Source organism: Mustelus asterias, chromosome 15, assembly GCF_964213995.1.
Source record: "Mustelus asterias chromosome 15, sMusAst1.hap1.1, whole genome shotgun sequence".
NCBI classification, from domain to species: Eukaryota; Metazoa; Chordata; class Chondrichthyes; order Carcharhiniformes; family Triakidae; genus Mustelus; species Mustelus asterias.
Window position 1 is genome coordinate 2897476 of NC_135815.1, and position 27500 is coordinate 2924975.

Here is a 27500-nt window from a genome sequence, read left to right on the forward strand (position 1 = left end):
AAATAATATTCCATTTTGCTGTTATTCCTACCAAAGTGGATGACCTCACATTTACTAACATTGTACTCCATCTGCCAAACTCTCACCCACTCACTTAAATTATCTATATCCCTTTGCAGACTTTCAGCATCCTCCGCACACCTTGCTCTTCCACCCATCTTAGTGTCATCTGCGAATTTTGACACACTACACTTGGTCCCCAACTCCAAATCATCTATGTAAATCGTAAACAATTGCGGTCCCAACACTGATCCCTGAGGCACATCACTGGTCACTGATCGCCAACCAGAAAAACACCCATTTACCCCCACTCTTTGCTTTCTGTTAGTAAACCAATCCTCTATCCATGCTGATACATTACCCGTAACACTGTGCACCTTTATCTTATGTAATAGTCTTTGGTGCGGCACCTTGTCAAATGCCTTCTGGAAATGCAGATACACCACATCCACAGGTTACCCATTGTCCACTGCACATGTAATGTTCTCAAAGAATTCCACCAAATTAGTCAAACATGACCTTCCCTTCATGAACCCATGCTGCGTCTTCCCAATGGGACAATTTATATCCAGATGTCTCGCTATTTCTTCCTTGATGATAGATTCAAGCATTTTCCTTACTACAGAAGTGAAGCTAACCGGCCTATAGTTACCTGCCTTTTGTCTATCTCCTTTTTTAAACAGTGGCGTCACATTTGCTGTTTTCCAATCTGCGGGAACCACCTCCGAGTCCAGCAAATTTTGGTAAATTACCACCAGTGCATTTGCTATTTCTCCCGCCATCTCTTTTAGTGCCCTGGGATGCATTCCATCAGGACCAGGAGACTTGTCTGCCTTTAGCCCCATTAACTTGCCCAACACTACCTCTTTCGTGATAATGATAGTTTCTAGGTTCTCACCTGCCAAAGCCTTCCTGTCATCAATTTTTGGCGTGTTATTTGTGTCTTCCACTGTGAAGACCGACACAAAATACCTGTTCAATGCCTCAGCCATTTTCTCATTTCCAGTTATTACATCCCCCTTCTCATCTTCTAAAGGACCAATGTTTACTTTCGCCACTCTTTTTCGTTTGATATATTTGTAGAAACCTTTGCGATCTGTTTTTATATTCTGAGCAAGTTTACTCTCATAATCCATCTTACTTTTCTTTATAGCTCTTTTCATGGCTTTCTCCTGATCTTTAAAGATTTCCCAATCCTCTAGGTTCCCACTAATCTTTGCCAGTTTGTATGCATTTTCGTTCAATTTGATACCCGCCTTTATTTTCTTAGATATCCATGGCTGATTATCTCATTTTCTACAGTCCTTCCTTATCACTGGTATATACTGGTGTATCACTGATGTGTACCTGTGATATGTACACATGTCACGGGGATTAAGTTTGAAACACTTCTGGTAAAGTTATGGAATCAGAGTGAGAACAGTTCAAAGGAAGTTCCTGGCCAGAGGAATTAACATGTTTGGAGAAAATTGCTTGCCTTCTATTCTCTTTTGTTGTTCTGTGAGTCCCTGATCCATCTGTCGAATGCACTCCGATTCAGACATTTTCTGATCGAGAAACTCTTTAAGAATTTCCTTTGCCTATTGAGTGAACAGATAAAAAATCTTAACATGATGATTTCAAAAAGACTGCGCCTTCACACCCTTCCCAAAGAGTGGTGCTAACCCCAGACCACCACAAATCTCATCCCCAAATGCCTGCCCACTGAATTTAAAACATTTACCTTCTCTCTGGCTTTAAACTTGCTTGCTTTATGGCACATCCTAGTCCTAGATTCTCCACGTCATGCTTTATGGCAGCCAGTGCTGTAAAAATTAGGGCGTGGCTTCCTTACATTCGACTCACCTAGACTTGAGTGTAGGACTCAAGGAGCCCTCTGCACTAGAGTGGCCTCACCTGGCCCTGAGCTGGAAGATCTGGCAAGACAGGAGCGTATTTACTTTCCAGAATGGAAAGAAGAGTGGAGTGGCGATCCAACTCAACTGCAACTCCGAAAGAATTTGCAGGCCAAGACTTTTACAAATTTATCATGCATTTCTCACCACATAAAAAAAGATTTCTATCACTCATGTCTGTCCCAGGTGAAAATGGTGTTGAAGAATGAATGTGTCCACTTGATTCCTCTTGTTTCAGGCATCATAGTCCCACCAAATAAACCCACAACAGCTACATTATTTCAGATGATCAGTCTAAATAGTCCTAACAGACAAAAACTGCATCATATTATTATGAACAATCATTTTGATTATATGAAAAGTCTTAACAATTACCTTAACTCCTTTTTGTGGATTTGAATTATAACTTTTCACAGCATCTTTTCGATCTGTCAGATACTCAACGTATCCTCCAGCCTTTGCATAGCTGTTACTTGTTATTTTTGTATCTATTTCCTCAAATAGTTCCTTCAATAGGTCTTTGCATTTTTCCTCAGATTTCTTTTCATTTCTTTTACTATAATCTTCAAAGATTTTCTTAACAACAGCCTGTGAATGTCAAGAGAAGTTAATTAGGTTACAAACATGCAAACGTGGGCCAGGATGAGGCCATTCAGCCCATTAAGTCTGCTTGGCCATTTAATAAGATCGTGACTGATCTGATAGTAATCTCAAATCTGTATCCTGCCACTCCTGATAACCTATCACCCCATCGCTGACCAAGAACCTATCCACTTCACCTTAAAAATATTCAAAGACTCTGCTCTCACCACTGTTCTAGGAAGAGAATTCCAAAGACCCACAACCCTCCGAGAAAACTTTTCGCATCATCTCTGTCTTAAATGGGCGATTCCTTATTTTTAAACGATAGTGCCTAGTCCTAGATTCTCTGACAAGAGGAAACATTGTCTCCACATCCACCTTGTCGATACCCCTTAGGATCTTAGATCACCTCAATCAAGTCACCTCTTACTCTTCCAAACTCCAGTGGACACAAGGTTGAATATTCGTCTGCTTCATAACACAATTCCAATCACAATATTTTTATTGTATTTGGAATTGTGATTATAATTTTTCTGAAACTATTCTTGCCATTGATAGTAAAGTTGATGTGTTACATTTGTTCAGCTGGTACAAACCTCCAGTTTGTCTTTGTGCTTCTCAGTGCTCCCTAAAGCACGTTTCAGGAAAATGTCAAATGCTTCTTTGTGACACTTTTCATGAATGTTATTCAGTTCCGCAGCAGTTTCTGTTGGGAGAACCACCTCCTGATTCATATTCACTTCATAGTGTTTCTTAGCTTCATTCACTGCTTTCTCATTCTCTGCTTCAGCCAACGTCGCAACAACTTTGTCAAGAATGGCAAGCTTTCCACTGCCAATTGTGTCAACATATGTATTCACAAGATGTGCAAATACTAGAGAAACCAATAAAAATATCACATTGAGAAATTAAAATTAAAAACAATGTTTTTCAGATGCTGAAAATCTGAATTACAAACAGTAAATGCTGGAAACACTCAGCATCTTCAGGAAGAAATGTTGGGGTAGAAACATCAGGGTGACGTTTTGTGTTGATGGCCTTTCTTCACAACTCAGAAATACAGTAAAGAGTTCAGGAGGATGTAAACAGACTGATGAAATTGGCAGACACATGGCAGGGTCCCCGAGGCAAAGGCAAAGGTCGAGTGGTATTATCGCCAGACTATTCATCCAGAAACCCAACTAATACTTTTGGGACCCGGGTTCGAATCCGCCACGACAGATGGTGGAATTTGAATTCCATTAAAAATATCTGGAATTAAGAATCTTCTGATGACCATGAAACCATTGTCAATTGTCAGAAAAACCCATCTGGTTCACTAATGTCCTTTAGGGAAGGAAATCTGCTGTCCTTACCTGGTCTGGCCTACATGTGACTCCAGAGCCACAACAATGCGGTTGACTCTCAACTGCCCTCCAAAGGCAACAAGGGATGGGCAATAAGTGCTGGCCAGCCAGCGATGCCCATGTCCCACAGATGAATAAAAAGGAAATTTAGTCCAGAGAAGTGTCGAGTGATACATGTTGATAGGGAGAAAGGCTGAGCTGGAACAATTTTAAAGGCAGTTCTGGAACAGAGGCTTGAAGGTTAATATAGACAAATCTTTGAATGTGACAGAACAAGTTCAGAAGGCTGTTAACGTGCCAATTGCCCCATTTGGCTCTCCTCATTTTTCCTACCAGAGCTTTATCACATTTTTCTATGTTAGATTTCATCTGCCATGTATTATAGAAACATAGAAACAAAGAAAACTACAGCGCAAAACAGGCCCTTTGGCCCCACAAGTTGTGCCGAACATATCCCTACCTTTTAGGCCTACCTATAACCCTCCATCCTATTAAGTCCCATGTACTCATCCAGGAGTCTCTTAAAATACCCTATTGAGTTTGCCTCCACCACCACTGACGGCAGCCGATTCCACTCACCCACCACCCTCTGTGTGAAAAACTTCCCCCTAACATTTCCCCTGTACCTACCCCCCAGCACCTTAAACCTGTGTCCTCTCGTAGCAGCCATTTCCACCCTGGGAAAAAGCCACTGAGAGTCCACCCGATCTGTGCCTCTCAACATTTTAGATACCTCTATTAGGTCTCCTCTCATCCTACGTCTCTCCAAGGAGAAAAGACCGAGTTCCCTCAGCCTATCCTAGACCATAAGACCATAAGACCATAAGACATAGGAGCGGAAGTAAGGCCATTCGGCCCATCGAGTCCACTCCACCATTCAATCATGGTTGATTTCAACTCCATTTACCCGCTCTCTCCCCATAGCCCTTAATTCCTCGAGAAATCAAGAATTTATCAATTTCTGTCTTGAAGACGCTCAACGTCTCGGCCTCCACAGCCCTCTGTGGCAATGAATTCCACAGACCCACCACTCTCTGGCTGAAGAAATTTCTCCTCATCTCTGTTCTAAAGTGACTCCCTTTTATTCTAAGGCTGTGCCCCCGCGTCCTAGTCTCCCCTGTTAATGGAAACAACTTCCCTACGTCCATCCTATCTAAGCCGTTCATTATCTTGTAAGTTTCTATCAGATCTCCCCTCAACCTCCTAAACTCCAATGAATATAATCCCACGATCCTCAGACGTTCATCGTATGTCAGGCCTACCATTCCTGGGATCATCCGTGTGAATCTCCGCTGGACCCGCTCCAGTGCCAGTATGTCCTTCCTGAGGTGTGGGGCCCAAAATTGCTCACAGTACTCCAAATGGGGCCTAACCAGTGCTTTATAAAGCCTCAGAAGTACATCCCTGCTTTTGTATTCCAAGCCTCTTGAGATAAATGACAACATTACATTTGCTTTCCTAATTACGGACTCAACCTGCAAGTTTACCTTTAGAGAATCCTGGACTAGGACTCCCAAGTCCCTTTGCACTTTAGCATTATGAATTTTGTCACCGTTTAGAAAATAGTCCATGCCTCTATTCTTTTTTCCAAAGTGTACGACCTCGCACTTGCCCACGTTGAATTTCATCAGCCACTTCTTGGACCACTCTCCTAAACTGTCTAAATCTTTCTGCAGCCTCCCCACCTCCTCAATACTACCTGCCCCTCCACCTATCTTTGTATCATCGGCAAACTTGGCCAGAATGCTCCCAGTCCCGTCATCTAGATCGTTAATATATAATATATATATATCCTCATAAGGCATGCCACTCAATCCAGGCAACATCCTTGTAAATCGCCTCTGCACCCTTTCAATCTTTTCCACATCCTTCCTGTAATGAGGTGACCAGTATTGAGCACAGTACTCCAAGTGGGGTCTGACGAGGGTCTTATATAGCTGCATCATTATCCGGACTCCTAAACTCAATCCCTCGATTGATAAAGGCCAGCACACCATACGCCTTCTTAACCACCTCCTCCACCTGCGGGGCCGATTTTAGAGTCCTATGGACCCGGACCCCAAGGTCCTTCTGATCCTCTACCGTACTAAGAGTCTTTCCCTTTATATTGTAACCCTTCATCCCATTTGACCTGCCAAAATGGACCACTACGCATTTATCTGGGTTGACGTCCATCTGCCACTTCTCCGCCCAGTCTTGCATCCTATCTATGTCCCTCTGTAACTTCTGACATCCCTCCAGACTATCCACAACCCCACCAACCTTCGTGTCGTCGGCAAACTTACCAACCTATCCCTCCACTTCCTCATCCAGGTCATTTATAAAAATGACAAACAGCAAGGGTCCCAGAACAGATCCCTGGGGCACACCACTGGTGACCGACCTCCATTTAGAAAAAGACCCATCTATACACACTCTCTGCTTCCTTTGGGCAAGCCAGTTCTGGATCCACAGGGCAGCAGCCCCTTGGATCCCATGCCCTCTCACTTATCCATTATCCATTTCATCATTCTGACAATAGCCTCCTGAGGTCTATTACTGTCTTCCTCATTGTTGAAAAAGAAATAACACTTCCAAGTTTCGCTCTATCTTCAAATTTTAAATTTTGCTCTGCACACTCCAAGTCTAAGTGATCAACATCAGAGACAACTGGGGCCCAGGAACTGAATTTGGGTAATCCCACTTCCCTCCTGTCTGAAAAAAAAGTCATTCACAGTTTCCATTTTCTATCCATTAGCCAATTTTGTCTCCATACTGCTTCTTTTATCACATGGATTTCATTTTTGTTAACAAGAGGATCTTGCCAAAGCAACAAACCATCTGACATGGACACATTTCCCTTTTACTTTTTTTTATTCATTGATGGCCGTCATGGTCTGGGAGAGCATTTATTGCCCATCCCTAATTGCCCTTGAACTGCATGGCTTGCTAGGCCATTTAAGAGTCAACCACAATGCTATGGCTCTGGAGTCACATGTAGACTAGACCAGGTGAGGACAGCAGACTTCCTTCCCTAAACAACATCAGATCATTGGTCATTAATACACAAAACCCACTGCTCTGCTCTCATCCACCTTTCCTGCTCTCACCAGAAAGCTGAATTGGATTAGCCAAACATGATTTGCCTTTAATAAATCTGTTCTTTGCTAGCCCACACATATCCTCAATGGCTGTTAATTTTTTCCCAGATTATAGTTTTTAAAAGATTTCTCACCTCTGAGGCTAAACTAACTGGCTGCAGTTGCCAGATTTAACCATCACCCCTTATCTGAGCTTATCCGAACAACTGTCATCCAGTATTTTGGAACCACCCTCTTACCTTAGAACACCTACAGTGCAGAATGAGGCCAATCAGCCCATCAGGTCTGAACCAACTCTTCAAAAGAGCATATTACCCATGCCCACCCCACCCCCATGCCCTATCCCCGCAATGCCACGCATTTACCACGGCCAATCCGCCTAACCTGCACATTTCTGGACACTAAGGGGCAATTTAGCATGGCCAATCCACACAACCTGATGCAGATACAGGGAGAATGTGCAAAGTCCACACAGTCACCTGAGGCCAGAATCGAACTGGTGTCCCTGGCTCTGTGAGGCAGCAGTGCTAACCACTGTGCACTCCCCCCCCCCCCCCCCCACCGCTCCCCCCCCCCCCCCCCCACCCCACCCCCCCGCCCCACCACCACCCCATGATACTGGAAGATTGTGGCCAGCACCTCTGCAATTTCTATCTTCACTCTGATATCAATCACTTGTAAATGAATCAGATGCATGAAGTTGAAGGAATGCATTTAGATGGATGTATCTAAAACAGGAGGCCATTCGTTAACGGCAAGGTGCTGCTGGAGGTGGAGCTGGAGAGAGAAACTGAGGGAGTAAAACAAAAGGTGAATGCAGGCAATATTTTCATGCACCTTAGATTTGTGTCAATGGTTTCCTTGTAGCTTGTGATTGTTACTGTGACCAGAGCCAGGAAACTGCTTCAAGTACACCAACCAATAGCAAAATCTCAAAATCAACCCAAACAAGTTGTATGGTCGATATTCCGTCCTGCTTTTTTACTTATTGGGCAGCTTTGATGGTTTAGACAGAATTCAAAAGGACTTACTGCCACCAGTCACCACCTTGTTCCCACAGTTAGGAACTGTTTTCCCCTTTGCCTTTGTGTAAATGAAGTCACAGAATTTATTGCATGCTTGAACAAAACCTGGTTCCAGTTTACTCTCATTGACTGTTTCCACGTTCTGAAGAACGTGTCTATTTCCAGGGCAATCAAGCACAAAGCAATTCCTGGAGCGAAAGTAATATCTGATACACTGTTTCGGCAAATTGAACTTCTTGGATTTCTCATCTGAACCTGTAACAGAAAAAAAAAATCACTTATTGTTCATACAGATCAGTGCCGAATGAGAAATGCGACGGGGCAGAATTCTAACTGTCAAGGGGAAGCTCATCTGGTTTATTACTTTAATAGTGATGGTAAGCTGCAGGTTCCTGCTTTTCATTGTGACACATCTGGCTCCCGACAGGTTTTGCCTGACGATTGAGCCAACACTTTCAGCATTCAGGTTCAGTTTGCAGATTCAGTTGCAGCAATGAATTAATGTAAACAGATCAATGTGAACAAGATCAAAGGTCAAATCTAAAGGATATCTCGGAAACTGGTAAACAAAAAGAATTTTAATAAAGGAGGAACAGTTCATTATAGAATCCCTACAGTACAGAAGGAGGCCATTCGGCCCATCAAGTCTGCACCAACCATAATCCCACCCAGGCCCTATGCCCGTAACCTCACATATTTACCCTGATAATCCCCCTGACACTAGGATCAATTTAGCATGGCCAATCAACCTAACCCACACATCTTTGGGCGGGGCTGAGATGAGGTGAGACAATAGAAATATCAGGAAAATGTAATGATTGAAAATGGCCGATCTGATTAAAGAGAAGAGTAGGCAGGATTAAAATGGAAAATGTAATTAATAAAAGGAAGAGGATATTGGCTGGGCAACTGAACACAAAACTGAAGAAAAGATCAGCGATGAGTTTGATACGAGCCTGATGAAATATGAAGCTGAAATTTGGACACTGAGGTCAAGAAGGTCAGCATCCAATGAGATGTGCATTTGGAGATACACAGAGAAAGTAAACTAAATAGATAAGAAAAGTACTGAAACGAGAGGACCCAATATTGGTTGATATCAGAAAGGGCAAAGGAATTGGGTTGCACATGGGATTTGGGATCAGATGTTGAAGCGATGATAGAAGGATGAATGGAAGCGAAGAAACTAAAGGGAGATGTTTCTGCACAACCCAAAGAGAGTGGGATTGTACAGAGAACTGAGAGAGGCATCAGACAGGATTGTAGAGAAAGGAGATTGGAGACAGATCCTGCCTCAGGCAGCCCATTGATGATGATGTCAACTGGAGAAGGCGATCATGTGAGGCTCCGACCATTGCTGATGTTTCTCAATATTGCTTTTGCCCAATAGGATTGTGCAACATGCCCAATGAAGATTAGCGTCATTTATTAAATTTGCATAGCACTTAATTACCCGCGAGTTTTATCAATTGTTTCACTTCCTTACCAGGTTTCAGTTGAAGGGCATTCTCCAAATATTGATCTGCTGTTATTGATTGCTTATCAATTTTCAGCTCCAGAGTAAAATCTCGCACAACCCAGACAAAACCAGGAAAATATTCCATGAAGTCTTTTCCTTCGTCATTTTCTGTTCCAGACTTGGTTTGAATGATGCTGGTCAGTTGCGTCACGTAACTGATCGACTGTTAAGCAGAATAACTAAGAAATAGGTGAACACAGTTCTCACTGCACACGGAGATCTCATGCTGCAACAAAGAGTAATATTGAAAATAGCAACAACGGAAAGATGGTTTTATGAGTGCGATTGCATTAATTGAAGCACGTACAGGTGGAAGGTATTGGTACAATACTTAATAACTGAAACTTGATATTAAACACCTGTCAAACCCTAAAGTCTATGCATGTGTGAGATTTGTGCACAATTGAATCATTTGAACACAAGTTGAGACTCTAGAATTCCTAGATTGAATTTCATTAGTTTTTCAAATTCCATGACATATTCTTCAGTGGACCGATTGTCCATCTTCTTATCAAATATTGACAATGCCTGCTCGGCTTCCAACAAGTTTTTTTTAAAGTTTATTAATTAGTGTCACAAGTCGGCTTACATTAACATTGTTATGAAGTTGCTGTGAAAATCCCCTAGTCGCCACACCCTGTTCGGATACACTGAGGGAGAATTTAGCATGGCCAATGTACCTAACCAGCATGTCTTTCGGACAGTGGGAGGAAACTGGAGCACCCGGAGGAAACTCATGCAGACACGGGCAGAATGTGCAAACTCCACACAGAAAGTGGCCCAAGCCAGGAATTGAACCCAGCTCCCTGGCACTGTGAGGCAGCACTGCTAACCACTGTGCCACCGTGCCACCCCCTAGGCATCGTTTTTTTGTTTTAAAAAGTAATATTTTTTTGTAAATTCTGTCCATGAATTGCATTGGGATCATTAATCCCTCTTTGATGTCTTAAGTCTGTTCCATTCAGTTCCGAAATTGCTTTATTTCTAATCTTATTTCTTCCTGATGAAGACAAGGCCAAAGCCTGACCTTGCTTCATGTTGGCTGGAGAAGTGAATTGAGTCTGCATCTTCACCTCGTTTTTCCATTGTTCATCCGATTCCATAAGACATAGGAACAAAAGTAGGCCATTCGGCCTATTTGAAATGCCCACCATTCAATGAGATCAGGACAGATCTGAGGTGATAATCCTCAACTCCACTTTCCCCTTTGAACTCTATAACCCCTCATTCCCTCAGTGAGTAAAAATCTGTCTATCTCTGCCTTGAACATACTTAACAAGCCCAGCCTCTACAGTCCCCTGTGGTAAAGAAGTCCACAGTGTTCTGATGACCATAAAGGATACGGGGAATCATCGATAGATCTCCACATGGGCTTAATGGAATACGAACTTCCTTACTGAGTGAGTGGAGGCTCGCCCAATGAGAAGCAGACAGTGGGGGCTCGTAAACCTGCCTCTCAACCCAGATCAGTGTTGTATGTCCCGAGGCGTAGACTATCCTGCTGTAAGGCACAGGCACGGCCCTTCTCCTTGGTGGATAATTAAAGGTGTTGAGTGATGGGAAACTGGTGTTTGGCTAAATTACTGCACACAGATTCCTTACCCTCTGGAGGAGAAATTCCTCCTCACCTCTGTCTTAAATGGGTGACCCTCTCACTCTGAGATTATCCCGTCTGGTCCGAGACTCTCCCACAAGGGGAAACAAACTCTCAGCTTCTACCCCTGTCAAGCCCCCTGAGAATCCTATCTTTTTTTGAAAGTTTATTTATTAGTTACAAGTAATGCTTATATTAACACCGCAATGAAGTTACTGTCAAATTCCCATAGTTGCCACAGTCCGACGTCTGTTTGGGTCAATGCATCTAACCAGCACGTCTTTCAGAATGTGGGAGGAAACCAGAGCACCCGGAGGAAACTACGCAGACACGGGGAGAAGGTGCAGACTCCACACAGACAGTGACCCCAAGCTGGGAATCAAACCCAGTTCCCTGGTGCCGTGAGACAGCAGTGCTAACCATTGTGCCACTTTCAATAAGGCCACTCTGATTCTTCTAAACTCCAGTGAGCACAAGCCCAACCTACTCACCCTCTCCTCATAAGAAAATGCAATTCCGAATTACCTGGGGGTAATCATTGTTTGTGTTCCTGCAGCATGACTCGGCCACTTCACCTGAAAAGCACCTCGAGCTTTACCTTTATCAGAAACAGGGACTGGTTTCTGTCTCTTCCCACCTCAAGACACTGACGTCAATCCCCTGCTATCATGTATCGTGCTGGGGCGGCACGGTGGCACAATGGTTAGCACTGCTGCCTCACAGCGCCAGGGACCCGTGTTCAATTCCCAGCTTGGGTCACTGTCTGTGCGGAGTCTGCACATTCTCCCCGTGTCTGCGTGGGTTTCCTCCGGTTTCCTCCCACAGTCCGAAAGACATGCTGGTTAGGTGCATCGGCCGTGCTAAATTCTCCCTCAGTGTACCCAAACAGGTGCCGGAATGTGGTGACTAGGGGATTTTCACAATAACTTCATTGCAGTGTTAATGCAATAAATAAACTTTGTTTTACAAGTAAATATCCATTTTCTGAATTAGGCAACATTCTGATGATTCACCGAGATTTTATTGTAATATTACAGTTCAATGCTGACACTGATTTCCAATCTTCCCTTTTGAATCCTCCCCCTTTAAAAGCATCCCCCAACAATTGGATCCCAGGCTGCTGTGGGAGGCAAGGCAGGAAACTGCAGGGACTCTGACGCAAATTGTGAATTCCTCTCTGGCCAGGGGGAAGTCCAGTAAGAAGTTTAACAACACCAGGTTAAAGTCCAACAGGTTTATTTGGTAGCAAAAGCCACACAAGCTTTCGGAGCTCCAAGCCCCTTCTTCAGGTGAGTGGGAATTCTGTTCACAAACAGGGCATATAAAGACACAAACTCAATTTACATGAATAATGGTTGGAATGCGAATACTTACAACTAATCAAGTCTTTAAGAAACAAAACAACGTGAGTGGAGAGAGCATCAAGACAGGCTAAAAAGATGTGTATTGTCTCCAGACAAGACAGCCAGTGAAACTCTGCAGGCCCAGGCAACTGTGGGGGTTACAAATAGTGTGACATGAACCCAATATCCCGGTTGAGGCCGTCCTCGTGTGTGTGGAACTTGGCTATCAGTTGCTGCTCAGCGACTCTGCGCCGTCGTGTGTCGCGAAGGCCGCCTTGGAGAACGCTTACCCGAATATCAGAGGCCGAATGCCCGTGACCGCTGAAGTGCTCCCCAACAGGAAGAGAACAGTCTTGCCTGGTGATTGTCGAGCGGTGTTCATTCATCCATTGTCGCAGCGTCTGCATAGTTTCCCCAATGTACCATGCCTCGGGACATCCTTTCCTGCAGCGTATCAGGTAGACAACGTTGGCTGAGTTGCAAGAGTATGTACCGTGTACCTGGTGGATGGTGTTCTCATGTGAGATGATGGCATCTGTGTCGATGATTCGGCACGTCTTGCAGAGGTTGCTGTGGCAGGGTTGTGTGGTGTCATGGTCACTGTTCTCCTGAAGGCTGGGTAGTTTGCTGCGGACAATGGTCTGTTTGAGGTTGTGCGGTTGTTTGAAGGCAAGAGGTGGGGGTGTGGGGATGGCCTTGGCGAGATGTTCGTCTTCATCAATGACATGTTGAAGGCTCCGGAGGAGATGTCGTAGCTTCTCCGCTCCGGGGAAGTACTGGACAACGAAGGATACTCTGTCCACTGTGTCCCGTGTTTGTCTTCTGAGGAGGTCGGTGCGGTTTTTCGCTGTGGCGCGTTGGAACTGTTGATCAATGAGTCGAGCGCCATATCCTGTTCTTATGAGGGCATCTTTCAGCTTCTGGAGGTGTCTGTTGCGATCCTCCTCATCCGAGCAGATCCTGTGTATACGGAGGGCTTGTCCGTACCCTTCGTTGTCCAGTACTTCCCCGGAGCGGAGAAGCTACGGCATCTCCTCCGGAGCCTTCAACATGTCATTGATGAAGACGAACATCTCGCCAAGGCCATCCCCACACTCCCACTTCTTGCCTTCAAACAACCGCACAACCTCAAACAGACCATTGTCCGCAGCAAACTACCCAGCCTTCAGGAGAACAGTGACCATGACACCACACAACCCTGCCACAGCAACCTCTGCAAGACGTGCCGGATCATCGACACAGATGCCATCATCTCACGTGAGAACACCATCCACCAGGTACACGGTACATACTCTTGCAACTCGGCCAACGTTGTCTACCTGATACGCTGCAAGAAAGGATGTCGCGAGGCATGGTACATTGGGGAAACTATGCAGACGCTGCGACAATGGATGAATGAACACCGCTCGACAATCACCAGGCAAGACTGTTCTCTTCCTGTTGGGGAGCACTTCAGCGGTCACGGGCATTCGGCCTCTGATATTCGGGTAAGCGTTCTCCAAGGCGGCCTTCGCGACACACGACGGCGCAGAGTCGCTGAGCAGCAACTGATAGCCAAGTTCCACACACACGAGGACGGCCTCAACCGGGATATTGGGTTCATGTCACACTATTTGTAACCCCCACAGTTGCCTGGGCCTGCAGAGTTTCACTGGCTGTCTTGTCTGGAGACAATACACATCTTTTTAGCCTGTCTTGATGCTCTCTCCACTCACGTTGTTTTGTTTCTTAAAGACTTGATTAGTTGTAAGTATTCGCATTCCAACCATTATTCATGTAAATTGAATTTGTGTCTTTATATGCTCTGTTTGTGAACAGAATTCCCACTCACCTGAAGAAGGGGCTTGGAGCTCCGAAAGCTTGTGTGGCTTTTGCTACCAAATAAACCTGTTGGACTTTAACCTGGTGTTGTTAAACTTCTTACCGTGTTTACCCCAGTCCAACGCCGGCATCTCCACATCAGGGGGAAGTGCCAGAGGACTGGAGGACGGCGAACGTGGTTTCCCTGTTCAAAAAGGGTGGTAGAGATGAGCCAGTGAGCCTCACGTGACTGGTCGGGAAACTATTGGAGAAAATGCTGAAGCCTGTTTGGCTGCATTAGCAACGCCTTCCTTCAAGGCCAGGCCGTCCTGGGGTGGGACTCGAACCTGGAGCTTCCAGCTCAGAGCAAAGAACAAAGAACAAAGAAAATTACAGCACAGGAACAGGCCCTTCGGCCCTCCTGCCTGCACCGACCATGCTGCCAGGCTGAACTAAAACCCCCTGCCCTTCCGGGGACCACATCCCTCTATTCCCATCCTATTCTTGTATTTATCCAGACACCCCTTAAAAGTCACGATCGTATCTGCTTCCACTATCTCCCCTGGCAGTGAGTAGGGCTGTATGGTGGCACAGTGGTTAGCACTGCTGCCTCAGCGCCAGGGATTCGGGTTTGATTCCCGGTTTGGGTCACTGTCTGTGTTGAGTTTGCATGTTCTCCCCATAGCTGCGTAGTTTCCTCCGGGTGCTCTGGTTTCCTCCCACATTCTGAAAGACGTGCTGGTTAAGTGCATTGACCTGAACAGGCGCCGGAGTGTGGCGACTAGGGGAATTTCACAGTAACTTCATTCCAGTGTTAATGTAAGCCTTACTTGTGACTAATAAATAAACCTTTTTCCAGGCACCCACCATCCTCCGTGTGAAAAAACTTGCCTCGTACATCTCCTTTTGACCTTGTCCCTCACAACTTAAACCCATGCCCCTGAGTAATTGACTCTTCCACCCTGGGAAAAAGTTTCTGACTATCCACCCTGTCCATGCCCCTCATAATCTTGTAGACTTCTATCAGGTCGCCCCTGGACTTCTGTTGTTCCAGTAGGAACAAACCAAGTTTCTCCAACCTCTCCTCATAGCTAATCCCCTCCATACCAGGCAACATCCTGGTAAATCTTTTCTGTACTCTCTCCAAAGTCTCCACATCCTCCTGGTAGTGTGGCGACCAGTGGCGACCAGGATTGAACTCGATATTCCAAGTGCGGCCTAATTAAGGTTCTATAAAGCTGCAACATGACTTGCCAATTCTTAAACTCAATGCCCCAGGCGATGAAGGCAAGCATGCCGTATGCCTTCTTGACTACCTTCTCCACCTGCATTCCCACTTTCAATTACCTGTGTACCTGTACACCCAGATCCCTCTGCCTTTCAATACTCTTCAGGGTTCTGCCATTTACTGTATATTTCCTATCTATATTAGACCTTCCAAAATGCATTACCTCACATTTGTCCAGAGACAGGGTCAGAGGTAGGGACACTACAAACTGCACCACAAGATCTCCTCATTGTTAACCATTCCAGAGTTTTAGTGTCATTTTGAGTTAAATGCAATCAATTGTTATTTTCTGATAAAGAGAATTAAGAATCTCATGTGAAGGATACTCGATGTCCTGCAATGCCTGTTGATCGATTGTTCCCTTGCTGTTGTACACTAACATACTGCTCAGCAGAATGGCTAAAGCGAAAAGCTTGTTATCATTGCTTTCATCACCCTACAGTACAGAGGTAAACAGTGACTGATATTAATCATCATGGTTTATTGAATCAATTACAATCCAATGTTTCAAATAAAACTCTGAAAGTGAAGATAAGGCACCCCAGAGATGAATTCCTAATATTTAAATGGAAAACATACTGAGTGAAATGGATTGCTGTTTGCATTTCAATTCCAGTTTCACAATCAGTAATTATGAGACTGGAGGAAGATGATAAAGCTTCACTTCTCAAACCCTTCCCACCAATTCCTGGGCAGATGAGGTCGAGGGTTGTGTTTGGGCAGAGCTGAAATTTGTCTTGGTGATGTTCCATTGCATGTCCCTGTCTCCTCCCAAGCTGTGAAAATGTGTCTGATCTCAGGCTGAGGATATGAAACAAACAGGCCAAATATTGGGCACATTTCCCAGCATCTGCATCACACGGACTGTCTGTTCACCCCGGTTCCAGCGTTTACATTTACAGACTCCACAAGAAAGAAGAAATATGAAAGGCTTTCGCTGGTACCGGAACCTCTCACGCCATGGGGACAGTAACGTCATCGTAAGAATTATTTTCTATTAATTGGATGTTGATATTCTAGGGCATGTCAATATAAAAACAAAGGAGGTGTTGGGTACTTAAAAAGGATCTATCCCAGAATACTGAGCAAGGTGAGGGAGGAAATTGCTGAGACCTCGTAGGAAATCTTTCTATCCTCTTTCGTAGAGTTCCCAGAGGACTGGAGAATAGCCAATGTTGTTCCTTTGATTAAGAAGGGCAACAGGAATAATCCGGTAAATTATAGGCCGGTGAGCCTTACATCCGTGGGAGGGAAATTATTGGAGAAGATTCTTGGGGACAGGATTTACTCACATTTGGAAATATATGGGCTTATTAGCAATAGGCTGTATGGATGTGTGTGTGTGGGGACGGAGCGGGGGGACGGGGGCGGGGGGGATCTTAAATGTGTTCAACCACGGGGCAGCCACTACCCTCTGGGAAAGTGAATTCCAAAGATTCACAGCCCTCTGTGAAGTGATTTCCCCTCACCTCAGCCCTCAGTGATCGCCCCTTACCCTGAGACTGTTGAATTGCGGCAGATAGAATGTGTGCATTTATTCAGAAGACAGTAGACGTGTAAACATTGTTCTCCATGTTGCTGTGAAAAGTAAACATTTCTACCTTTTCCACATCTCCAAGACCTTCAGTGTCCAACAGCACCAAGCAGTGATCGGTCATCCGTGGATGTGGGCGACACCATATCCAGATTCCCTTGGTTTTTGACTGTACACTTCCTCCAAGAGCAAATCCTGGTGAAATAGGATAAATTATAAGATGTGTGAGAATTATTTTCTCGCTGGTATTTAGCGCAACGTTCTTGACAGTTTTACTCAGTTAATAGTTTGTCTTTTTGTCAGAAGGAGTTGTCTTTGAGACCAATGCCAGCATTTATACACAGAGCCTAGGCTGCTACATGCAAAAGTGAAGGACTGACAACCTTTTAAAGATTACACCTTGCAGATTAATCTGAAAACAAAAGTCTCACTTGCCTGTAAACATTAATATTCCTCAACAAAATGTTTTACTCAATCAAGACGAACCAAAAGTAGATATTTGCCATGATGAGTTAACAAATGCATTATTGTAGTGTCACATGATCCCATTGAGTCTTTGGTTGAGTGGTAACATTTCTAGAGGGAGACAGTCACATTGCGGCACACGCCCCCACTCCCAATGTTTCTCTGCAACACATAAAGTTCCGGTCCATCCATTTTGGCCAAATTCTGAGCCAAGGAGGAAATTCTGGGCTCTTGGGGATGAGGTCATTGTTCACACTGACTGAGTGCTGAATCGGACATTCTAACATCATAAAAGCTCCTTCCCATTTGCTGCAGGGCCACCCACCCCCATCAACATTCCTTCAGTCTTCAGCTCACAGAGTCAGTCATCAGCCTCCACAATGGGCAGGAGGCGTCAATTCTTTCACAATCTCACACTTACCTTCCTGTTTTCCTGCAAGTCGGTTTAGCAGAAATGATTTTCCTGTGCGGTATTTTCCAACAATCGCCACAACAACCAAAGGCTGGCCAATTCTCTTTAACGCGTCCACAGCATCTTGGCACACAGACAGGCTCCCTTCTGCCGAGTTCTTAATCAGAAGCATTGGAGATTCTATTTCTGTGTATGGTGCCATCCTGTTAACTGAGACTGTATAGGATTATTGCAGAGAAATACGATATACATGCTGTAACTACTGGCATTACTAGTGTCATGTGGGTGTACTTTTTAGAAAGCTTTTTTTTAAAGTCATGCAGCTTGCAGCTTGAGCGATGTCATTGGGGGTGGAGCTAAGCTGTGGCAGTCAGGTGATAGCGGTAGTTTCCTTTGGGCTTTCAGTTTCATTTTGGGAAGTTTCATTCTGGGAAGCAATTTGGCAGCAAGCTAGGAAGCAGTCTCTCTCTCTCTCTCTCTCTCTCTCTGTTCTTCTGTTTAAGAAGCTGTGTTTTGGGAAATAGATTCGATTACAACTTTCTTCACAAGGGATTTTCAGCATTCAGCCCAGGAGGCGGGATTCCTGTAATGAGTGGGCATTAACCTGTGCTGTATTGTGCTTATTTGGAGGGTTTTGTGTATTGGATGTTGGCTTTGTTTGGAGCACATTAGAGATATTTCCTGAAGTGTTATACATTATCGTAGTTGTTGTGTTTCTTGTTTGTAATTGTTAAAAGTTCTGGCTAATTGTCTTACTATACATGTTAACAATATTCTTAATTAAACTTTGTTTTTGATAAAAGCTCCTTGTGGGTCAGTTGAATCACACCTGAAGTGAAACCTCCCGTGCTCATCCTAGCCAAATTCAATGTAAAACATGACAGGTCAGGCGAGCTTCATGGAACACCTTGGAGTATCCGACCTGACTTGTAACACTAGGCTGTTAAAATATCACAGGAATTCATACAAAATATTATAGTTGCTCCCTTACTGGGCATCTTCCTTAATACATCCCACAATTCACAATCAAGGCTTTCACGCTGCCCTGGGGTCTATTGTTTATCCCAATGATAGTTGACTTCAGTTTTCATCTATTAATTCTGCCCAAAATGATTCCATGTTGAACCTGTTCTTTTTTTTGTATCTTCTCTCTCACATGTTCTAAGATTTGAGTTTTATATAGACTGTCACCCCCGCTCATTTTGTTCCAGTGTGGTCTCTTCTAAACAATTATATATTTGAAGATCTGTAACTCACTGATTAGAATCTTAACACCAGTTCTTTATGATGTTAATAATGTCGACTCGATCAGCCCTTCTCAGACACTCATTATTTGTCTCTCATCATTTCAGTTAGACTTGGACAACTTTGGTTCATATTTTCACAGGTACATCTCAATGTTCTCTCCAATTGGTGTCGATGTTTTCTGTATCAATCTGAACAACTGGGGCAGCTTGGTGGCACAGTGGTTAGCACTGCTGCCTCACAGTGCCAGGGACCTGGGTTCAATTCCCAGCTTGGGTCACTGTCTGTGTGGAGTTTGCACGTTCTCCCCACGTCTGTGTGGGTTTCCTCCAGGTGCTCTGGTTTCCTCCCACAGTCCAAAGATGTGTGGGTTAAAGTTTATTTATTAGTCACAAGTAAGGCTTACATTAACACTGCAATGAAGTCACTGTGAAATTCCCCTCGTCGCTACAGTCCAACGCCTGTTCGGGTACACTGAGGGAGAATTCAGCATGGCCAATGCACCTAGCTAGCACGTCTCTCAGAATGTGGGAGGAAACCCACGCAGACACGGGGAGAACAACGAACAGTACAGCACAGGAAACAGGCCCTTCGGCCCTCCAAAACGTGCAGACTCCACACAGACCAAGCCGGGAATCAAACCCAGGTACCTGGCGCTGTGAAGCAGCAGTGCTAACTGTGCTACCTACCCTGCTGCCCCAGGAATAGGTGGATTGACCATGCTAAATTTCTCCTCGGTGTCAGGGGGTTAGTAGGGTTAATAAGTAGGTTATGGGGATAGGGCCAGGGTTGGATTGTGGTCAGTGCAGACTCGATGGGCTGAATGGCCTTCTGCACTGTAGGATTGTATGATTCTATGAACTCAGTATCTAGTTTACTCACTCTCCTGCTATTCTCCCTACCTTGCTTAAAAATACATCTCTCCCCACCCTCCACTTTGTTTCGATGGAAACTATTCAATATTTACAAACTCCCTTGATTGAAAATTGTTTGAAGAATTAATACCCTGATTCTGAGTATCAAATTGTGAGCCATGGTTTGTTTTGTGTATTTACCCTCAGTCTGGATTCTCTCGAAAGTGGCACAGGGAGCAGTTCAGCAAAAACTACACAAAATGTCCTGAATTCTAGTCTCCCTGTATCCAGAGGATTTATTCTCACGCTGAGAACAATTGTTGCCCTCCTACTCCCTGTAGCGTTCTAACAACTCAGAACATCAGATTACCGACCTGTGCGGCGGCTAACAGATAACATTCACCCCCACCCCGGGTCTCATTTACACACAATTCTAACTGGAAGCTGAATAATCGAATCCTCCAACACTGCATCTTGTCTCCGAGTCTGTCTTTGCCTCCCTTTCCCGAACAGGCTGCGGGAGTACCCAAGGGTACGGGAGGAGGGAGAAGTACCCACCACTGTCACCTCTTGTCTGACCTTCATCTCTGCCCCCACCCCACTCTCTGGCAGAGATCCCTCTCCTGTCGGTACCAGGGGGACCCCTCTCCTACACCGAGCCTCAGATTTAAATAGGACATTTTGCTGTTTCACACTTTATATTTTCTTTCACTGTCTGATCTGTCTGACACGTGTTGAAGTACTCACCACTCCGCTGTTCAGATTCTGTCTTGTTCTGTCCCAGTCAGTGTGAAGATGAGTCACTGCCTGTTCCTGGAAATGCTCCAGTATTTATAATGCAACTCAACCAATCACAGTAAAAGCTGTTTTTACATGTAGTAAGAAGTTGACAACACCAGGGTAAAGTCCAACAGATTTATTTGGCAGCAAATGCCACCAGCTTTCTGAGCGCTGCTCCTTCGTCAGGTGGAGTGCAGATATCTGCTCACAAACAGGGCAAGAGTTTTAACAACACCAGGTTAAAGTACAGAGACACCTTTAAATGCAGAACAGGAAAATCTTTTTAAACAGCCACTGTAAAAACCTAGTCTCAGCAAAAACTACAAGAACTGGTTAGAAACAGGAACAACTAGAGGAGGAGGGAGAAGGAACTTTCAAATCACCTCGGGATTGTCTCGAAATTCACACTTTAAATTCCCAGCAATTCTAAATTTTATCATTAGTTAGAGATAATTTTGCCAATATTTTTAGAAGGGATGTGGGTGTCAGAATTTCTTGCCCATTTTCTCTCCCCACAGATTCTGTCTGACCTGTTGAGTTTGTCCAGCGTTTTCTGTTTTTACCCCAGATTACCCAGGAAGGGTGAGGTATCTGAAAAAGTTACAGCGAAAGGTAAAACTAGCTGTATCATGCTGCTAATGTGCAGTAACAACACGAGTTGTACTTAAGGCACAAAGATGTTTTGCCCACCATTTGTTATGTCAACATGACTGCCAGTGCGATGCCAGCGACATAAACCGTACAACTAAATGGCAGGTGTCTTAGAGGCAAAGAGCTGACATGCCACATTTTCTTAGTCTTCTGAGAAAGTAGAGGCTTTCCTAACTATAATGTTGGCATGGGGGGATCAGAACAGGTTGTTGGTGATCTGGACACATAAAAACTTGAAGCTTTCAACCCTTTCTACTTCATCCCCATTGATGTAGACAGGGGCATGTTCTCCTTTACACTTCCTGAAGTCAATGACAATCTACTTCATTTTGTTGACATTGAGGGAGAGATTATTGTCGCCAAACCAGTTCACCAGATTCTCTATCTCATTCCTGTACTCTCTCGTAATTGTTTGAGATTCAATCCACTACAGTGGTGTCATCTTGAAAATCGAATTGGAGGGGAATTTGGCCGCACAGTCATCGGTGTATAAGGAGTATGGTAGGGGGCTGAGAACACAGCCTTGAGGGGCACCGATGTTGAGGATGATCGTGGAGGAGGTACTCTTGCCTATCCTTACTGATTGTGGTCTGTGGGTTCGGAAGTTTAGGATCCAGTCGCAGAGGGAGGAGCCAAGGCCCAGGCCACGGAGTTTGGAGATGAGTTTCATGGAAATAATAGCGTTGAAGGCTGAGCTGTAGTCAATAAATAGGAGTCTGAGATAGGTGTCTTTGTTATCTAGGTGTTCCAGGGTTGAGTGCAGGGCCAGGGAGATGGTGCCCGCTGTGGACCTGTTGCGGAGGTAGGCGAACTGTAGTGGATCCAGGTAGTCCGGGAGGCTGGAATTGATTCGTGCCATGACTAACCTTCCGAAGCACTTCATAATGATGGATGTCAGAGCCACCGGCCGATAGTCTTTAAGGCACGCTGCCTGGCTTTTCTTTGGTACTGGGATGATGGTCATCTTCTTGAAGCAGATAGGGACCTCAGATTGTTGTAAAGAGAGGTTGAAGGTGTCTGCGAATACCCCCACCAGCTGATCCGCGCAGGATTTGAGTGCTTGTCCAGGTACCCCATCCGGGCCAGTCGCTTTCCGTGGGTTGACCTTTGAGAAAGCTGCTCTGACATCTGCACTGGTGACCCCAGATACAGGTTCATCCAGGGCTTCCAAGGTGGAGGGCATGCTCTCACTGACCAGTCCAAAGATGTGCGGGTTAGGTTGATTGGCCAGGTTAAAAATTGCCCCTTAGAATCCTAAGATGCGTAGGTTAGAGGGATTAGCGGGTAAATATGTGGGGGTAGGGTCTGGGTGGGATTGTGGTCGTTGCAGACTCGATGGGCCGAATGGCCTCCTTCTGCACTGTAGGGTTTCTATGATTTCTATGATTTCTTGCTCAAAACCGGCATAGAATGTATTGAGCTCATCAGTGCGTTGGAGCCGGCAATTTTACACACCTTCATCTTGTAACCTGCTATGTGTTGCAAGCCTTGCCATGGTCGGCGGGGGTCCGTGTGGCTAGCTTGGGACTCTAGCTTGGTCCGGTTCTGTCTTTTGACATCTTTGATGGATCTCCTTATATCGTATCTGGATTTCTTGTATAAGTCAAGGTCGCCTGACTTGAACGCCTCAGACCTGGACTTCAGCAAGCAGTGGATATCCCTGTTCATTCATGGTTTCCGGTTGGGAAATACACGGATTTGCTTCTTTGGCACAGAGTCTTCGACACACTTACAAATGAAGTCAGTTTCTGTAGTGGCGTACTCGTTCAGGCTGGTCGCAGAGTTTTTAAATACTGACCAGTCCACTGACTCTAAGCAGCCCCATAGGAAACATCCGATTCCTCAGACCAACATTGCATGACTTTCTTTAATGGATTCTCCCGCTTCAGTTTTTGCTTGTAAGCCGGGAGCAGGAGCTTGTGGTCTGATTTGCCAAAGTGTGGGCGGGCGATAGAGCGGTAGGCATGTTTGATATTTGTGTAGCAATGGTCTAGGATGTTTGGGCCTCTGGTGGAACAGGAAACGTGTTGGTGGTAACTTGGTAGTACGCTCTTGAGCTTGGCCTGATTGAAGTCCCCGACCACGATGAACAAGGCCTCGGGATGTTTTGTCTCAAGGCTATTTGTAGTTGTGTATATTTCATCCAGCACGATCTTCACGTCCACATGGGGTGGAATGTAAACTGCTGTCAGGAGAACGGAGGTGAACTCCTGCGGAAGGTAGTAGGGGTGACACTTTAGCGTCAGGTATTCTAGGTCAGAGGAGCAGAAACTCGCCAGTGTTGCTACATCTAGGCACCATGAGGAAGCAGACCCCACCTCCCCTAGCCTTGCCTGAGGCCGCTGTACGGTCCATTCGATGGATTGAGAAGCCCTCTGGTTTAGGGCACTGTTCAGTAAAGGAGGAATGAGCCAGGTCTCTGTGAAACAGAGCACACAGCAGTCCCTCACTTCTCTTTGGGAAGTGAGTCTGGTTTTAAGTTTGTTGAGCTTGTTTTCCAGAGATTGAACATTTGCCAGGAGTGAGCTGGGGAGGCGGGGGAGGCGGGGTGGGGGGGGGGGGGGCCTTGTGACTGCGCTGTTTCACTCTCACCTGCAGGCCTGCACGTTTCCCATGCTTCCTAAAACTACATAGACCCCGGCAGGACTGGAAAGAGACGGGGGGGGGGGGGGAAATTCCATCTTAGGACACCCAGAGTTAAGGTTTTGGGTAAGGCATACAGGAGGAATGTAAGGAAGATGGGCAGCATGGTGGCACAGTGGTTAGCACTGCTGCCTCACCGTGCCAGGGACCTGGGTTCAATTCGAGCCTTGGGTCACTATCTGTGCAGAGTCTGCACATTCTCCCCATGTCTGTGTGGGTTTCCTCCGGGTGCTCTGGTTTCCTCCCACAGTCCAAAGATGTGCGGGTTAGGTTGAAATAAAAGCAAATCACTGCGGATGCTGGAATCTGAAACCAAAAGAGAAAATGCTGGAAAATCTCAGCAGGTCTGGCAGAATCTGTCAGGAGAGAAAAGAGCTGACAGCTTTGACAAAGGGTCGTCTGGACTCAAAACTTCAGCTCTTTTCTCTCCTCACAGATGCTGCCAGATCTACTGAGATTTTCTAGCATTTTCTCCTTTTTTTTTAATTTGGTGGATTGGCCATGCTAAATTCCCCCTTAGTGCCTCAAGGTGTGTAGTTTAAGGGACGAGCAGCATAAAGGTGAGAGGTTACAGGGATAGAGCAGGTGGTGGGCCTGGGTAAGATTCTCTGTCAGAGAGTCAGTGCAGACTTGATGGGCCAAATGGCCACCTTCTGCACTGTGAGGATTCTATGGGGCAGGATACTCAGGCTGTTCATGCCAGCAGGGTTTTCCAGTCCCGCTGCAATGAATGGAGATTTGGTTGAGTGTCAAATTCTCCGTCCTCGCTGGCAGAGGCGGGGGGGGGGGGGGGGGGGCGGGGGGAAGGGGGGAGATGGCAGAAAAATCTGGCCTATGATTCAATGAAGAAACTTTTAACAGCAAATGGCAGTGACCCAGAACCTGCTACCCCTGTGGAGATGGTCAATGGTTTCAAAAGGAAATTGGATGGGCATTTGATGGAATTACAGAGGAGACAGTGTCCTCAGGGTTACAGAGATCGAGGGGAGTCAGGGGAGGAAGTGGGTTGTTCTACAGAGGACTAGCATGGACCTGATGGCCCGAATAGCCTCCTTCGGTGCCATAATGATTCTGTAACTCTAGTGAACCAGATAATCCAGAGTTTCAGAAACTGAGTTCAATATTTCAAACAGCCAGGTTGGAATTTGAACTTATCAGAAACATCAGCACTGTGCACTTACTGATCAGAGTTCAAACTGAGTAATTTCCACACGAAAAAATTAACATTGACAATATCAAAAAACATCGAGGATATTTAGAATTCCTTCGTAAAAATGTCCATCTCTATACAATGTTTTATTTCCATTTGTACGATCACATTGAGTTTTGGGGTAATTGCGAAGATTTTATTACGAGTTTAAATACCGACAGATCATGCATTTCAGGTTCCAGTTTCACTGTGTTGTGGTTTCGATTTGAATCAAGGGCTGAGTAGACACAAGTTGATTGTTTGACCTGAAGCTCCCTCTGTCGTTAGGTACATCCCGTCTCACTGAGTGCCTCCTATAGAAAGCCCGGAGACTTCCGAGTCTCAGCACACCCCACAGAACCAGCCAAGTGACACAGCCTGGTGAGTGCCTTAGCTCTGCTTTTACCCTCTCTCACCATTTCTGTCGTTCCAGCTCTCCTCTCAAATCTTCCCTGCCTTTGAATATTCTCACTCTGTGTCCTCTGGATGTGAGGAATGTTTCTGACAATGGAAATGTCTTTCAATCTTCTCTCCGCCTCAATCCCCCCGCTCTCACTGCTGCCTCCTTTACTCTTCTCTTTGGAGGAGAATTGGCGACCTATTTCTGATTGAAATATTCATAGTTCATAGAACATAGAACAGTACAGCACAGAACAGGCCCTTCGGCCCACGATGTTGTGCCGAGCTTTATATTCACTTGTAAATATTGGATCTATTTCCTGAAGGAAAATTGTGCAAACCAGTTCGTTATTTTAGGCTCAGTAAATTTGTGAAAACACTAAGTAATTAATTAGAAAGTCACAGAGCCCCGAAATCACAGAGAAATTTGAGCGACCGTTTTAAGGTTTTTAATCTGTTTTCATTGTGACATTTATTACTGTTGATATGAATTGAAAAGGGTTTTCTTGTCTGAATTCACATTTCCACAGCCTGTTTATGAAACTTATCCACTCCATCTGACAAAGGAGCTGTGCTCCGAAAGCTTATGGTATTTGCTACCAAATAAACCTGTTGGACTTTAACCTGGTGTTGTGAGACTTCTTACTGTGTTTACCCCAGTCAAACGCCGGCATCTCCACATTATGAAACTTCAGGCAGGGGCAGTGCAATTAGATGTTTAGTGATGTGAATGTACTGAGTTAGTTACCACATTGTTCAAATCCTTTAACTTCATACAGAGATGAAGGGATGTAAATATCAATGTTTAATAGCTGCAAACTCCAGTTCATCTTCCTGACACTGCCGCTGTGAAAGGTGCAGACTCCAATAGAGTGAAAATTGCCCCTTCTGTGGGAACTGGCTGGAGTTTTCACAAAGCCCACCCCCCTCCCCCTGTTAAAAAACTGGAGAAAAGCAATTTTTTTGAAAATTCCAATTCAATCAAATCAAGTCCAATTCAGAGTCTCTTGAGACATTCCCGATCCAAGCTGACAAGACAGGGCTCTCACCTCCTGTAGTCCCCTCACAGATGGCTGCCAGACCATAAGACCATAAGACCATAAGACATAGGAGCGGAAGTAAGGCCATTCGGCCCATCGAGTCCACTCCACCATTCAATCATGGTTGATTTCAACTCCATTTACCCGCTCTCTCCCCATAGCCCTTAATTCCTCGAGAAATCAAGAATTTATCAATTTCTGTCTTGAAGACGCTCAACGTCTCGGCCTCCACAGCCCTCTGTGGCAATGAATTCCACAGACCCACCACTCTCTGGCTGAAGAAATTTCTCCTCATCTCTGTTCTAAAGTGACTCCCTTTTATTCTAAGGCTGTGCCCCCGCGTCCTAGTCTCCCCTGTTAATGGAAACAACTTCCCTACGTCCATCCTATCTAAGCCGTTCATTATCTTGTAAGTTTCTATCAGATCTCCCCTCAACCTCCTAAACTCCAATGAATATAATCCCACGATCCTCAGACGTTCATCGTATGTCAGGCCTACCATTCCTGGGATCATCCGTGTGAATCTCCGCTGGACCCGCTCCAGTGCCAGTATGTCCTTCCTGAGGTGTGGGGCCCAAAATTGCTCACAGTACTCCAAATGGGGCCTAACCAGTGCTCTATAAAGCCTCAGAAGTACATCCCTGCTTTTGTATTCCAAGCCTCTTGAGATAAATGACAACATTACATTTGCTTTCTTAATTACGGACTCAACCTGCAAGTTTACCTTTAGAGAATCCTGGACTAGGACTCCCAAGTCCCTTTGCACTTTAGCATTATGAATTTTGTCACCGTTTAGAAAATAGTCCATGCCTCTAT

At 45.1% G+C, this 27500-nt stretch overlaps 2 protein-coding genes across 2 annotated transcripts in view; one reads left to right on the top strand and one right to left on the bottom strand.

Annotated features, from left to right (window-relative positions):
* The window catches only part of LOC144504273 (guanylate-binding protein 1-like), a 28888-nt gene extending 8101 nt beyond the window's left edge, over positions 1-20787 (bottom strand). Inside the window, exons 1-9 of the mRNA XM_078229370.1 lie at positions 20730-20787; positions 17893-18099; positions 17074-17201; positions 15799-15908; positions 9415-9602; positions 7935-8183; positions 3074-3351; positions 2271-2483; positions 1478-1580 (exon numbers count right to left, since the gene is read on the bottom strand). Of these exons, the coding sequence (XP_078085496.1) occupies positions 1478-1580; positions 2271-2483; positions 3074-3351; positions 7935-8183; positions 9415-9602; positions 15799-15908; positions 17074-17201; positions 17893-18085 (1462 nt within the window). The 5' untranslated portion in view covers positions 18086-18099; positions 20730-20787. The remainder of the gene's footprint in view (positions 1-1477; positions 1581-2270; positions 2484-3073; positions 3352-7934; positions 8184-9414; positions 9603-15798; positions 15909-17073; positions 17202-17892; positions 18100-20729) is intronic.
* A 4653-nt stretch (positions 20788-25440) lies between these two features.
* Positions 25441-27500, top strand: part of LOC144504269 (guanylate-binding protein 3-like) — a 32672-nt gene continuing 30612 nt past the window's right edge. The window contains exon 1 of the mRNA XM_078229366.1: positions 25441-25626. The gene's annotated coding sequence lies outside the window, so the exon portion shown is untranslated. The remainder of the gene's footprint in view (positions 25627-27500) is intronic.